The sequence below is a fragment of the Mytilus edulis genome, chromosome 12, assembly GCF_963676685.1.
Source record: "Mytilus edulis chromosome 12, xbMytEdul2.2, whole genome shotgun sequence".
Taxonomy (NCBI): domain Eukaryota; kingdom Metazoa; phylum Mollusca; class Bivalvia; order Mytilida; family Mytilidae; genus Mytilus; species Mytilus edulis.
This window is the reverse complement of record NC_092355.1, coordinates 81,294,807-81,308,431: the sequence shown is the minus strand read 5'-3', so window position 1 is coordinate 81,308,431 and position 13,625 is coordinate 81,294,807. Positions and strand designations below refer to the sequence as shown.

Below are 13,625 nucleotides of genomic sequence, written 5' to 3'. Positions count from 1 at the left end.
AAGCTATGCAAGTGAAACCAGAACCGGTAAAGGGTGAAGCAGCATCCCGTGACACGGACGATTAAAAAGAGACAGAAGGACAAAAACACATCAGTGTGAACCATTGGACTTTGGGCAAAACATTTTTCCACTGCATTTAACTAAACCTCCAGCCCCCCCCCCCCTTTTTCAAAAAAAAAAAAAAAAAAAAAATCCGGACAAAAAAGGGGGGATATATTATCAATGAATTGTATTTGGACTAAAAATATTTGTAAACTATTGCAACAGTAAAAACAGATTTAATGTAAAAAGAATCAAAAACCAAGATTGAAACGAAGAAAAAATAAATTAAAATAAAATAATGGTTCTCTTTAAAGACATATATTAGCATAGCGTTTAATGGATGTTAGTACAAGTTCTAATATATTGTGTGTGTGCTTTTCTTCTTCATTAAGGCCAAATAAAAAAAAAAAATATGTGTGTTTCCTACTCCCTATCTACCTTATATTTAAAGCTTAGTCATAGCATACCTTAAAGTTTTAATGTTTTTTTTTATCATTTACCAATAAGCACAGAATTTTTCAGTCTCCCATGTACGTATATACTAGCAGGCTATGTTTGTGTGTGTCGTTAAGTTGCTGTCATTTCAATATGAAAATAAGGAGATGTGGTATGATTGCCAATGAGACAACTATCCACCATAGTTCAAAGGAAGTGGATGTAAGCAATTATAGACAACTGTATATATGATCTTCAAAAATGAGAGAAAAAAACCTATACCGTGAACCTACAATTCACGCGATACCTTTTATCAGAGAAATAACTTTTTCTTACTTTTTGTACCACTGTCCGTCCATCCATCCTTGTTTCTGTTCATCACAGTAGTCACGTGTGACGTCACTGTATTGTTTCGGGTTTATTCACCTCGCGTGCTGTGGAAAGATTAAAATGACATAGCAAAGATACAGTCAAGTCGTCGCGCACTAAATAACAGAGAGAAAAAAGAAGAGAAAAAACACAGGACAACCATTTGAAAGAAACATAGAAACAAGTAGGTGCATTTATTTTATACACGAGTAAAACAAAGATGAAATTCGAAAGGTAGAGAATAGTGAAATTTGCATAATAAATCGCAGGTAATAAAATGACAAAATAATTGCAGAACTGTTAAAGGTTGAACAAAAACCTCCATACTTTAGAGTTTCCTTTTAACTTTTAATACACAATATTATTGTAGTAATTTTGACAAGTAATAAATAAAAAAATAAATAAATAACAGACAAACGTCACTGCATTCATTTGCTACTAATCTGATTTTTACGATACGTTATACATCTTTTGTATTATGTACATTTTAACAGTTTATTTATATAGTTCTGAAAAAAAGTACTGAGTTTAATTTTAGAGTTACCTCCCCATTGACTAGTTGATATGAAATAGAGAGCCAACCTTTGACTTTGCTTACGTGTAGAAAAAGTCCAACAAAAAATGTCAGTCAAGTTGAATACGAAGAAGAAGAGAGAAATGGAAAAACTCACATAATGACAAAAATGATTTTTCGGTTGAAGGTTAGCTGTGTGATTTTGACCCCCTTCCCCCTAAAAAAAAGAGCACAATAAAACCCTAGCATGACTTCCTATTTTCGTAGATTGTCACTCTAACGAAAACTGAATAGAAAAAGTTATATTCAGTTCAAATAAGTGCGTGAAAATACACTGATATAACTTTAATGGTGCCTAACTACACAAAATATATCAAAAAAAAAAAAAAAACCCAGCTGCATACTTAGGTGTTAGAAATAGTATAGTCATAAGGAGTGAAATAAAACAAACAATGGAAATAATGTGACCCCAAAAAATATTTCAGAGACCAGTGCAAAGTTCAGAGAAAAGTAAAGAAAAGGGTAGGGCTCAGCTAGATTTAGTTTGATAACTAATGTACAACAATTGTAGATTCTTTTTGAATAAATTGGGTAGCCCTTAAAAGGGCTTTTGGTGGCTGAATAGCCTCTGCAGACTGAAGTCTGGAACAGTTTACTTCTTCTTTGGTGTCTTCTTGGCTTTTGGTTTGGCTGCCTTCTTTTTTGCTGGTGACTTGGCTGCTGGCTTCTTTGGCTTGGCTGCTTTCTTTGCTGCTGGTTTTTTTGCCTTTGGTTTGGCAGCCTTTTTTTCTCCAGCTGGTTTCTTTGCTGCTGGCTTCTTCTTCTTGGGTGTGCTCTTTGCCTTCTTCGGCTTGGCGGCCTTAGGTTTGGCTGCTTTCTTTGCCTTTGCTGGCTTCTTTTAAACTACTTTAGCCTCTCCAATTCTGAAAGATCCGGATGCTCCAGTTCCCTTGGACTGCTTCAAACTGTTGTTCTTAACTCCGGCTCTGAGTGCAAGTTTTAAATGAGCATTTACTGACTTGGCATCTTTTCCGACGTTGAAGTTGGCCATGATGTACTTCAGAATTGCTTGCCTTGAAGAACCTCCACGTTCTTTCAAAGCGGCGATGGCTTTTCCAATCATCTCGCTGTATTTAGGATGTGCGGAAGGCTTCTTTGGCTTGGCTGCTGCCTTTTTCTTTGGTGATTTAGCTGGTGCTACTGCTGGTGCTGCTGTTGCGTCTGCCATTTTGAATGATTCAAAATATTATCCTTTACGAAGTTTATACTACGAATAACGATTTGAAAATAACGCCATTCCAGGCCTCGTTTATTTATAACAGACGAACGCGGACCTCGACGAAGACACCCTTAAAAATAACTTGTAAAATCCATTACGCGATCTCGGTAAAATGATTATGTGCTTCTTCGAAGACTTTTATGATAATTTATAGTATAATTCTATCAAAAACATTCACATATAGCATACCAAATTGCTCAACAGTCATTAATCTTGCATGTTAGATAAACTGTGTATTTTTCGATGTACACAGTAAAAAGATATTAATAGTTAAAGTAGAACCGACTGAATTGTCTTCGCAGGTATGTTGACAGAAAATTTACGAGTTTTTCTCATTACACAAATATTCTATCGTCGTAAAATTGTACAGAGGAAGAAAAATCATTTCTCTTTAGGTTTCTTTCCGTTTTTATTCACTGGAAGCATGTTCCTCCTCGTAATAAGTTTGTTTCCAGCTAGAGGGAAACACACAAAAAGTTCACGCGCCATTGTTTAATTGCAGATTTTTTACTAAAACTTCAAATAACATTTTTATTCAACCCGAGCGAAATTTCGCAAACATTCAAGAGTCGAATGAACAAACCCAATATCTAGAATACGAATTTGAAACATCTTTTTATTTAATCTAGCGTTGGGAACTTTTCAGAGAGCGACTTTGTTTTCAGTGGATCTGAGGCACTGAACAACTGTTCTGTATGATGCGTCTTCGCTTTTATTTCCATTTGCATGTACAATTTGCGCACTTTCAAGTCAAAAACTCGAATATGTCTTATCGAATATACCATATTTTTCAACAAAATATATTTCATTAATTTTATTATCAATAACCGATGATCTGAGCTCAAAGTGGCCTGGCCGCCTGAAAGTTTCGATACAAACAAAAAAAAATCAACAAAACAAAAACAAAACACGAAGATTTTTGTAGTTTTATAATTCGACAGTGGTACATATCATTTGTATCTTAATTGACAATTACAAAAGTTATTTATTTCCCCTCAAAAAGGGGAATGTGTGTCACAGTGAAGACTCTGGCTATACATATGCATTATACCTATATAAGCTATGCAAGTGAAACCAGAACCGGTAAAGGTGAAGCAGCATCCCGTGACACGGACGATTAAAAAGAGACAGAAGGACAAAAACACATCAGTGTGAACCATTGGACTTTGGGCAAAACATTTTTCCACTGCATTTAACTAAACCTCCAGCCCCCCCCCCCTTTTTCAAAAAAAAAAAAAAAAAAAAAATCCGGACAAAAAAGGGGGGATATATTATCAATGAATTGTATTTGGACTAAAAATATTTGTAAACTATTGCAACAGTAAAAACAGATTTAATGTAAAAAGAATCAAAAACCAAGATTGAAACGAAGAAAAAATAAATTAAAATAAAATAATGGTTCTCTTTTAAAGACATATATTAGCATAGCGTTTAATGGATGTTAGTACAAGTTCTAATATATTGTGTGTGTGCTTTTCTTCTTCATTAAGGCCAAATAAAAAAAAAAAATATGTGTGTTTCCTACTCCCTATCTACCTTATATTTAAAGCTTAGTCATAGCATACCTTAAAGTTTTAATGTTTTTTTTTATCATTTACCAATAAGCACAGAATTTTTCAGTCTCCCATGTACGTATATACTAGCAGGCTATGTTTGTGTGTGTCGTTAAGTTGCTGTCATTTCAATATGAAAATAAGGAGATGTGGTATGATTGCCAATGAGACAACTATCCACCATAGTTCAAAGGAAGTGGATGTAAGCAATTATAGACAACTGTATATATGATCTTCAAAAATGAGAGAAAAAACCTATACCGTGAACCTACAATTCACGCGATACCTTTTATCAGAGAAATAACTTTTTCTTACTTTTTGTACCACTGTCCGTCCATCCATCCTTGTTTCTGTTCATCACAGTAGTCACGTGTGACGTCACTGTATTGTTTCGGGTTTATTCACCTCGCGTGCTGTGGAAAGATTAAAATGACATAGCAAAGATACAGTCAAGTCGTCGCGCACTAAATAACAGAGAGAAAAAAGAAGAGAAAAAACACAGGACAACCATTTGAAAGAAACATAGAAACAAGTAGGTGCATTTATTTTATACACGAGTAAAACAAAGATGAAATTCGAAAGGTAGAGAATAGTGAAATTTGCATAATAAATCGCAGGTAATAAAATGACAAAATAATTGCAGAACTGTTAAAGGTTGAACAAAAACCTCCATACTTTAGAGTTTCCTTTTAACTTTTAATACACAATATTATTGTAGTAATTTTGACAAGTAATAAATAAAAAAATAAATAAATAACAGACAAACGTCACTGCATTCATTTGCTACTAATCTGATTTTTACGATACGTTATACATCTTTTGTATTATGTACATTTTAACAGTTTATTTATATAGTTCTGAAAAAAAGTACTGAGTTTAATTTTAGAGTTACCTCCCCATTGACTAGTTGATATGAAATAGAGAGCCAACCTTTGACTTTGCTTACGTGTAGAAAAAGTCCAACAAAAAATGTCAGTCAAGTTGAATACGAAGAAGAAGAGAGAAATGGAAAAACTCACATAATGACAAAAATGATTTTTCGGTTGAAGGTTAGCTGTGTGATTTTGACCCCCCTTCCCCCTAAAAAAAAGAGCACAATAAAACCCTAGCATGACTTCCTATTTTCGTAGATTGTCACTCTAACGAAAACTGAATAGAAAAAGTTATATTCAGTTCAAATAAGTGCGTGAAAATACACTGATATAACTTTAATGGTGCCTAACTACACAAAATATATCAAAAAAAAAAAAAAAACCCAGCTGCATACTTAGGTGTTAGAAATAGTATAGTCATAAGGAGTGAAATAAAACAAACAATGGAAATAATGTGACCCCAAAAAATATTTCAGAGACCAGTGCAAAGTTCAGAGAAAAGTAAAGAAAAGGGTAGGGCTCAGCTAGATTTAGTTTGATAACTAATGTACAACAATTGTAGATTCTTTTTGAATAAATTGGGTAGCCCTTAAAAGGGCTTTTGGTGGCTGAATAGCCTCTGCAGACTGAAGTCTGGAACAGTTTACTTCTTCTTTGGTGTCTTCTTGGCTTTTGGTTTGGCTGCCTTCTTTTTTGCTGGTGACTTGGCTGCTGGCTTCTTTGGCTTGGCTGCTTTCTTTGCTGCTGGTTTTTTTGCCTTTGGTTTGGCAGCCTTTTTTTCTCCAGCTGGTTTCTTTGCTGCTGGCTTCTTCTTCTTGGGTGTGCTCTTTGCCTTCTTCGGCTGGCGGCCTTAGGTTTGGCTGCTTTCTTTGCCTTTGCTGGCTTCTTTTTAACTACTTTAGCCTCTCCAATTCTGAAAGATCCGGATGCTCCAGTTCCCTTGGACTGCTTCAAACTGTTGTTCTTAACTCCGGCTCTGAGTGCAAGTTTTAAATGAGCATTTACTGACTTGGCATCTTTTCCGACGTTGAAGTTGGCCATGATGTACTTCAGAATTGCTTGCCTTGAAGAACCTCCACGTTCTTTCAAAGCGGCGATGGCTTTTCCAATCATCTCGCTGTATTTAGGATGTGCGGAAGGCTTCTTTGGCTTGGCTGCTGCCTTTTTCTTGGTGATTTAGCTGGTGCTACTGCTGGTGCTGCTGTTGCGTCTGCCATTTTGAATGATTCAAAATATTATCCTTTACGAAGTTTATACTACGAATAACGATTTGAAAATAACGCCATTCCAGGCCTCGTTTATTTATAACAGACGAACGCGGACCTCGACGAAGACACCCTTAAAAATAACTTGTAAAATCCATTACGCGATCTCGGTAAAATGATTATGTGCTTCTTCGAAGACTTTTATGATAATTTATAGTATAATTCTATCAAAAACATTCACATATAGCATACCAAATTGCTCAACAGTCATTAATCTTGCATGTTAGATAAACTGTGTATTTTTCGATGTACACAGTAAAAAGATATTAATAGTTAAAGTAGAACCGACTGAATTGTCTTCGCAGGTATGTTGACAGAAAATTTACGAGTTTTTCTCATTACACAAATATTCTATCGTCGTAAAATTGTACAGAGGAAGAAAAATCATTTCTCTTTAGGTTTCTTTCCGTTTTTATTCACTGGAAGCATGTTCCTCCTCGTAATAAGTTTGTTTCCAGCTAGAGGGAAACACACAAAAAGTTCACGCGCCATTGTTTAATTGCAGATTTTTACTAAAACTTCAAATAACATTTTTATTCAACCCGAGCGAAATTTCGCAAACATTCAAGAGTCGAATGAACAAACCCAATATCTAGAATACGAATTTGAAACATCTTTTTATTTAATCTAGCGTTGGGAACTTTTCAGAGAGCGACTTTGTTTTCAGTGGATCTGAGGCACTGAACAACTGTTCTGTATGATGCGTCTTCGCTTTTATTTCCATTTGCATGTACAATTTGCGCACTTTCAAGTCAAAAACTCGAATATGTCTTATCGAATATACCATATTTTTCAACAAAATATATTTCATTAATTTTATTATCAATAACCGATGATCTGAGCTCAAAGTGGCCTGGCCGCCTGAAAGTTTCGATACAAACAAAAAAAATCAACAAAACAAAAACAAAACACGAAGATTTTTGTAGTTTTATAATTCGACAGTGGTACATATCATTTGTATCTTAATTGACAATTACAAAAGTTATTTATTTCCCCTCAAAAAGGGGAATGTGTGTCACAGTGAAGACTCTGGCTATACATATGCATTATACCTATATAAGCTATGCAAGTGAAACCAGAACCGGTAAAGGGTGAAGCAGCATCCCGTGACACGGACGATTAAAAAGAGACAGAAGGACAAAAACACATCAGTGTGAACCATTGGACTTTGGGCAAAACATTTTTCCACTGCATTTAACTAAACCTCCAGCCCCCCCCCCCTTTTTCAAAAAAAAAAAAAAAAAAAAAATCCGGACAAAAAAGGGGGGATATATTATCAATGAATTGTATTTGGACTAAAAATATTTGTAAACTATTGCAACAGTAAAAACAGATTTAATGTAAAAAGAATCAAAAACCAAGATTGAAACGAAGAAAAAATAAATTAAAATAAAATAATGGTTCTCTTTTAAAGACATATATTAGCATAGCGTTTAATGGATGTTAGTACAAGTTCTAATATATTGTGTGTGTGCTTTTCTTCTTCATTAAGGCCAAATAAAAAAAAAAAATATGTGTGTTTCCTACTCCCTATCTACCTTATATTTAAAGCTTAGTCATAGCATACCTTAAAGTTTTAATGTTTTTTTTTATCATTTACCAATAAGCACAGAATTTTTCAGTCTCCCATGTACGTATATACTAGCAGGCTATGTTTGTGTGTGTCGTTAAGTTGCTGTCATTTCAATATGAAAATAAGGAGATGTGGTATGATTGCCAATGAGACAACTATCCACCATAGTTCAAAGGAAGTGGATGTAAGCAATTATAGACAACTGTATATATGATCTTCAAAAATGAGAGAAAAAACCTATACCGTGAACCTACAATTCACGCGATACCTTTTATCAGAGAAATAACTTTTTCTTACTTTTTGTACCACTGTCCGTCCATCCATCCTTGTTTCTGTTCATCACAGTAGTCACGTGTGACGTCACTGTATTGTTTCGGGTTTATTCACCTCGCGTGCTGTGGAAAGATTAAAATGACATAGCAAAGATACAGTCAAGTCGTCGCGCACTAAATAACAGAGAGAAAAAAGAAGAGAAAAAACACAGGACAACCATTTGAAAGAAACATAGAAACAAGTAGGTGCATTTATTTTATACACGAGTAAAACAAAGATGAAATTCGAAAGGTAGAGAATAGTGAAATTTGCATAATAAATCGCAGGTAATAAAATGACAAAATAATTGCAGAACTGTTAAAGGTTGAACAAAAACCTCCATACTTTAGAGTTTCCTTTTAACTTTTAATACACAATATTATTGTAGTAATTTTGACAAGTAATAAATAAAAAAATAAATAAATAACAGACAAACGTCACTGCATTCATTTGCTACTAATCTGATTTTTACGATACGTTATACATCTTTTGTATTATGTACATTTTAACAGTTTATTTATATAGTTCTGAAAAAAAGTACTGAGTTTAATTTTAGAGTTACCTCCCCATTGACTAGTTGATATGAAATAGAGAGCCAACCTTTGACTTTGCTTACGTGTAGAAAAAGTCCAACAAAAAATGTCAGTCAAGTTGAATACGAAGAAGAAGAGAGAAATGGAAAAACTCACATAATGACAAAAATGATTTTTCGGTTGAAGGTTAGCTGTGTGATTTTGACCCCCTTCCCCCTAAAAAAAAGAGCACAATAAAACCCTAGCATGACTTCCTATTTTCGTAGATTGTCACTCTAACGAAAACTGAATAGAAAAAGTTATATTCAGTTCAAATAAGTGCGTGAAAATACACTGATATAACTTTAATGGTGCCTAACTACACAAAATATATCAAAAAAAAAAAAAAAACCCAGCTGCATACTTAGGTGTTAGAAATAGTATAGTCATAAGGAGTGAAATAAAACAAACAATGGAAATAATGTGACCCCAAAAAATATTTCAGAGACCAGTGCAAAGTTCAGAGAAAAGTAAAGAAAAGGGTAGGGCTCAGCTAGATTTAGTTTGATAACTAATGTACAACAATTGTAGATTCTTTTTGAATAAATTGGGTAGCCCTTAAAAGGGCTTTTGGTGGCTGAATAGCCTCTGCAGACTGAAGTCTGGAACAGTTTACTTCTTCTTTGGTGTCTTCTTGGCTTTTGGTTTGGCTGCCTTCTTTTTTGCTGGTGACTTGGCTGCTGGCTTCTTTGGCTTGGCTGCTTTCTTTGCTGCTGGTTTTTTTGCCTTTGGTTTGGCAGCCTTTTTTTCTCCAGCTGGTTTCTTTGCTGCTGGCTTCTTCTTCTTGGGTGTGCTCTTTGCCTTCTTCGGCTTGGCGGCCTTAGGTTTGGCTGCTTTCTTTGCCTTTGCTGGCTTCTTTTTAACTACTTTAGCCTCTCCAATTCTGAAAGATCCGGATGCTCCAGTTCCCTTGGACTGCTTCAAACTGTTGTTCTTAACTCCGGCTCTGAGTGCAAGTTTTAAATGAGCATTTACTGACTTGGCATCTTTTCCGACGTTGAAGTTGGCCATGATGTACTTCAGAATTGCTTGCCTTGAAGAACCTCCACGTTCTTTCAAAGCGGCGATGGCTTTTCCAATCATCTCGCTGTATTTAGGATGTGCGGAAGGCTTCTTTGGCTTGGCTGCTGCCTTTTTCTTTGGTGATTTAGCTGGTGCTACTGCTGGTGCTGCTGTTGCGTCTGCCATTTTGAATGATTCAAAATATTATCCTTTACGAAGTTTATACTACGAATAACGATTTGAAAATAACGCCATTCCAGGCCTCGTTTATTTATAACAGACGAACGCGGACCTCGACGAAGACACCCTTAAAAATAACTTGTAAAATCCATTACGCGATCTCGGTAAATGTATTTTATTTCGTTTGAAATAGGGTTTTTCCCGTTTGCTATTTGTAGTTAATATTTACAGATGGGAACTAGTATAACTAGTTCGGATACTGGTTTTGTAACAGTATGTACTATTTATAAGTTTGATGTTAGGTGCAGGAGGCACGAGGAAAGTTTTGGCGGTTTTTATGGGTGGGGTTTAAAGGTACTATATAAACTTTGGGATTTAAATGTATTAGTATCGAAGGTGCTCGCAGTTACGTCGGATTGAAGTTGGTCACATAGGTATATGTGCAGTTGCTGCTATGTTTATTGTACGTACAGGCGTTGGAGGCATTAGCCGGGGGAAAAGAAACGATGCGAAAGAGGAACATGTTTTCACATGACGGAGTTGAGTATAATGTTGACTTTATTTACATTCTGAAATCATGCCTGGAACGAATTATTAAGTTAGAAGCGAAAATCAATATATTTGTGTTCTTGTTTTTTAAAAAACCGTTTTACAGGTTTATGATTTTATTTTAAAATACTATAGAATTTGGTTATATATTTCCATTCAATACTGAACCATGTGAACCATGTTGAGTTCATTAATATGAAAAACAAATCAGCTTTTAAGCATGCAACTTTTATTTAAAAGTTGATAGATGAAATGCTCACTAAATATTGCAGTGTCCACCTTTTGTATAAATCTGATTACTGTTTCAGTACAAAGTTCAGGTAAAGAATTTGTAAGACTTGTACTAGATTTGAGACATGGAAACAACATATGTTTAAATCTTCTCGCAGTGAGATGATTTTGTCACGGAGAGTGATACGAGTTACAGATGAGTTTGAAATGGTATGTATGAAATTTATTTTATTAGATCGCTGGGAGCGATGTGATTGGTTGCACAGTGTAGTGCACCATGGAATATTGTCGCTGGGAGCGATGTGATTGGTTGCACAGTGTAGTGCACCATGGAATGTTGTCGCTGGGAGCGATGTGATTGGTTGCACAGTGTAGTGCACCATGGAATGTTGTCGCTGGGAGCGATGTGATTGGTTGTACAATGCACCATGGGATGTTGTATAGTTTAATTAATATACAGAAAACAAAAGATTAAATATGAAGGCATTAACTTTTTGTACATTATTAAATATATGTATACAATTGATTTTAAGATGAGACTTGTAATAATCATCATGTGAACCATGTTGAGTTCATTAATATGAAAAACAAATCAGCTTTTAAGCATGCAACTTTTATTTAAAAGTTGATAGATGAAATGCTCACTAAATATTACAGTGTCCACCTTTTGTATAAAATCTGATTACTGTTTCAGTACAAAGTTCAGGTAAAGAATTTGTAAGACTTGTACTAGATTTGAGACATGGAAACAACATATGTTTAAATCTTCTCGCAGTGAGATGATTTTGTCACGAAGAGTGATACGAGTTACAGATGAGTTTGAAATGGTATGTATGAAATTTATTTTATTAGATCGCTGGGAGCGATGTGATTGGTTGCACAGTGTAGTGCACCATGGAATATTGTCGCTGGGAGCGATGTGATTGGTTGCACAGTGTAGTGCACCATGGAATGTTGTCGCTGGGAGCGATGTGATTGGTTGCACAGTGTAGTGCACCATGGAATGTTGCGACGTGATTGGTTGCACAGTGTAGTGCACCATGGAATGTTGTCGCTGGGAGCGATGTGATTGGTTGCACAATGCACCATGGGATGTTGTATAGTTAAATTAATATACAGAAAACAAAAGATTAAATATGAAGGCATTAACTTTTGTACATAATTAAATATATGTATACAATTGATTTGAAGATGAGATTGTAATAATCATCAATTTTATATGTTTTTTCATTAAATACCACAATTTTGATTTTATTTTATCAGCAGGTCGCATTTACTATAAAACGATCAGAGTTTTAGTACTATATTGGAGACCTTATGTATGTGCTAATTATTTCCCGGATGCCACAAATATGCAGGTGTAGGTATAAAAAGTAGCCCGTTTTTATGTGAGATAAATCGGACAGTACCAAGAGTTCAACTTGGAGAGATTTTAAAACGGTAAGCAGTAATATTTTACAGTCCGTACACATGAGTACATAACATATTGAGTGGAAAACTTTTTAATTTAAAATCGATAATAAAAATGTAACAAAGATAATAAGAAACCTTGTACAAAGTCAGAGCTTCAGACATAGCTGTAGACTTTGTTTTTTGTTGTTGTTGATATAATAGATATATATATATATATATATGTTTAGATTTTTATGAATGTAACAATAGGATCACACAGTGTGATATGAAGTTGATGTATGTAGATCTGAGATGCATATATGTTTAGATTTTCATGAGCTATGTTGCGCAGTGTGACATAAAGGATCACAGTGTGATTAGAAGTTGATGTATGTAGATCTGAGATGCATATATGTTTAGACTTTCATGAGCTATGTTGCAGTGTGTAACATAAAGAATCACATACTATGATTAGAAGTTGATGTATATAGATAGGAAATATGTATATATCTATAGAGTTTAATGTTTATCTGATTAAGATACAAGTACATGTATGTATGAAGTTTTGATTGTGTTCTTCTATTTACAGAATCAAAGAAAACAGTTTGAGAAATTATCCATCGATTCAAGATTTGCAAAACATTTGTCTGTATAACCATCTATTGCGGAAGCTTCCGGTTCAATATGTCGTATTTGACGTTCCGATTATTGACTTGAAACTGATATTGGTCCAGTTTAGTGGTTGAAGATTTATCTTCAATTAGCAATATCTCAAAGACTTTTTATATCAGCATCTTATTCTGAACTGTTTCATTTCCTTTGTTTCGATGTTACTGCGAGCAACTAATCCTATATCTGTGTTTGTCTTGTTTATAGCCTATTGAATTAGAAATTAAATGCTTTAAATTCGGACGAGCAGGGCGAGGGAGAATTTAAATGTATTTTATTTCGTTTGAAATAGGGTTTTTCCCGTTTGCTATTTGTAGTTAATATTTACAGATGGGAACTAGTATAACTAGTTCGGATACTGGTTTTGTAACAGTATGTACTATTTATAAGTTTGATGTTAGGTGCAGGAGGCACGAGGAAAGTTTTGGCGGTTTTTATGGGTGGGGTTTAAAGGTACTATATAAACTTTGGGATTTAAATGTATTAGTATCGAAGGTGCTCGCAGTTACGTCGGATTGAAGTTGGTCACATAGGTATATGTGCAGTTGCTGCTATGTTTATTGTACGTACAGGCGTTGGAGGCATTAGCCGGGGGAAAAGAAACGATGCGAAAGAGGAACAATGTTATATGTCATGTGTTTATATAATGTTTCGATTGAAGAAATATGTACAATTCAGTAAAATAAAATATTGTATCGCAAGAGAAAATAAGATGTTACTGCGAGCAACTAATCCTATATCTGTGTTTGTCTTGTTTATAGCCTATTGAATTAGAAATTAAATGCTTTAAATTCGGACGAGCAGGGCGAGGGAGAA

At 34.8% G+C, this 13,625-nt stretch overlaps 3 protein-coding genes and 1 long non-coding RNA gene across 4 annotated transcripts; 1 reads left to right on the top strand and 3 right to left on the bottom strand.

Moving 5' to 3' along the window:
* Window positions 1-2,012: 2,012 nt before the first annotated feature.
* Window positions 2,013-2,588, bottom strand: LOC139497885 (histone H1-delta-like). Its single transcript, XM_071286124.1, has 2 exons — window positions 2,376-2,588; window positions 2,013-2,252 (listed from the first exon to the last, which is right to left on the bottom strand). Exons 1-2 carry the CDS (start codon window positions 2,586-2,588, stop codon window positions 2,013-2,015), a joined length of 453 nt encoding a protein of 150 aa, XP_071142225.1.
* A 3,119-nt stretch (window positions 2,589-5,707) lies between these two features.
* LOC139497884 (histone H1-delta-like) lies at window positions 5,708-6,177 on the bottom strand. The gene is made up of 2 exons (XM_071286122.1): window positions 5,938-6,177; window positions 5,708-5,905 (listed from the first exon to the last, which is right to left on the bottom strand). The coding sequence occupies exons 1-2, from the start codon at window positions 6,175-6,177 to the stop codon at window positions 5,708-5,710; spliced, it is 438 nt and encodes a 145-aa protein (XP_071142223.1).
* A 3,221-nt stretch (window positions 6,178-9,398) lies between these two features.
* Window positions 9,399-9,974, bottom strand: LOC139497883 (histone H1-delta-like). The gene has a single exon (XM_071286121.1). It carries the CDS (start codon window positions 9,972-9,974, stop codon window positions 9,399-9,401), a length of 576 nt encoding a protein of 191 aa, XP_071142222.1.
* A 165-nt stretch (window positions 9,975-10,139) lies between these two features.
* Window positions 10,140-13,546, top strand: LOC139499211 (uncharacterized). Its single transcript, XR_011658151.1, has 3 exons — window positions 10,140-11,575; window positions 12,012-12,188; window positions 12,730-13,546. It is a non-coding gene; the product is annotated as an uncharacterized lncRNA (long non-coding RNA).
* The last annotated feature ends 79 nt before the right edge of the window (window positions 13,547-13,625 follow it).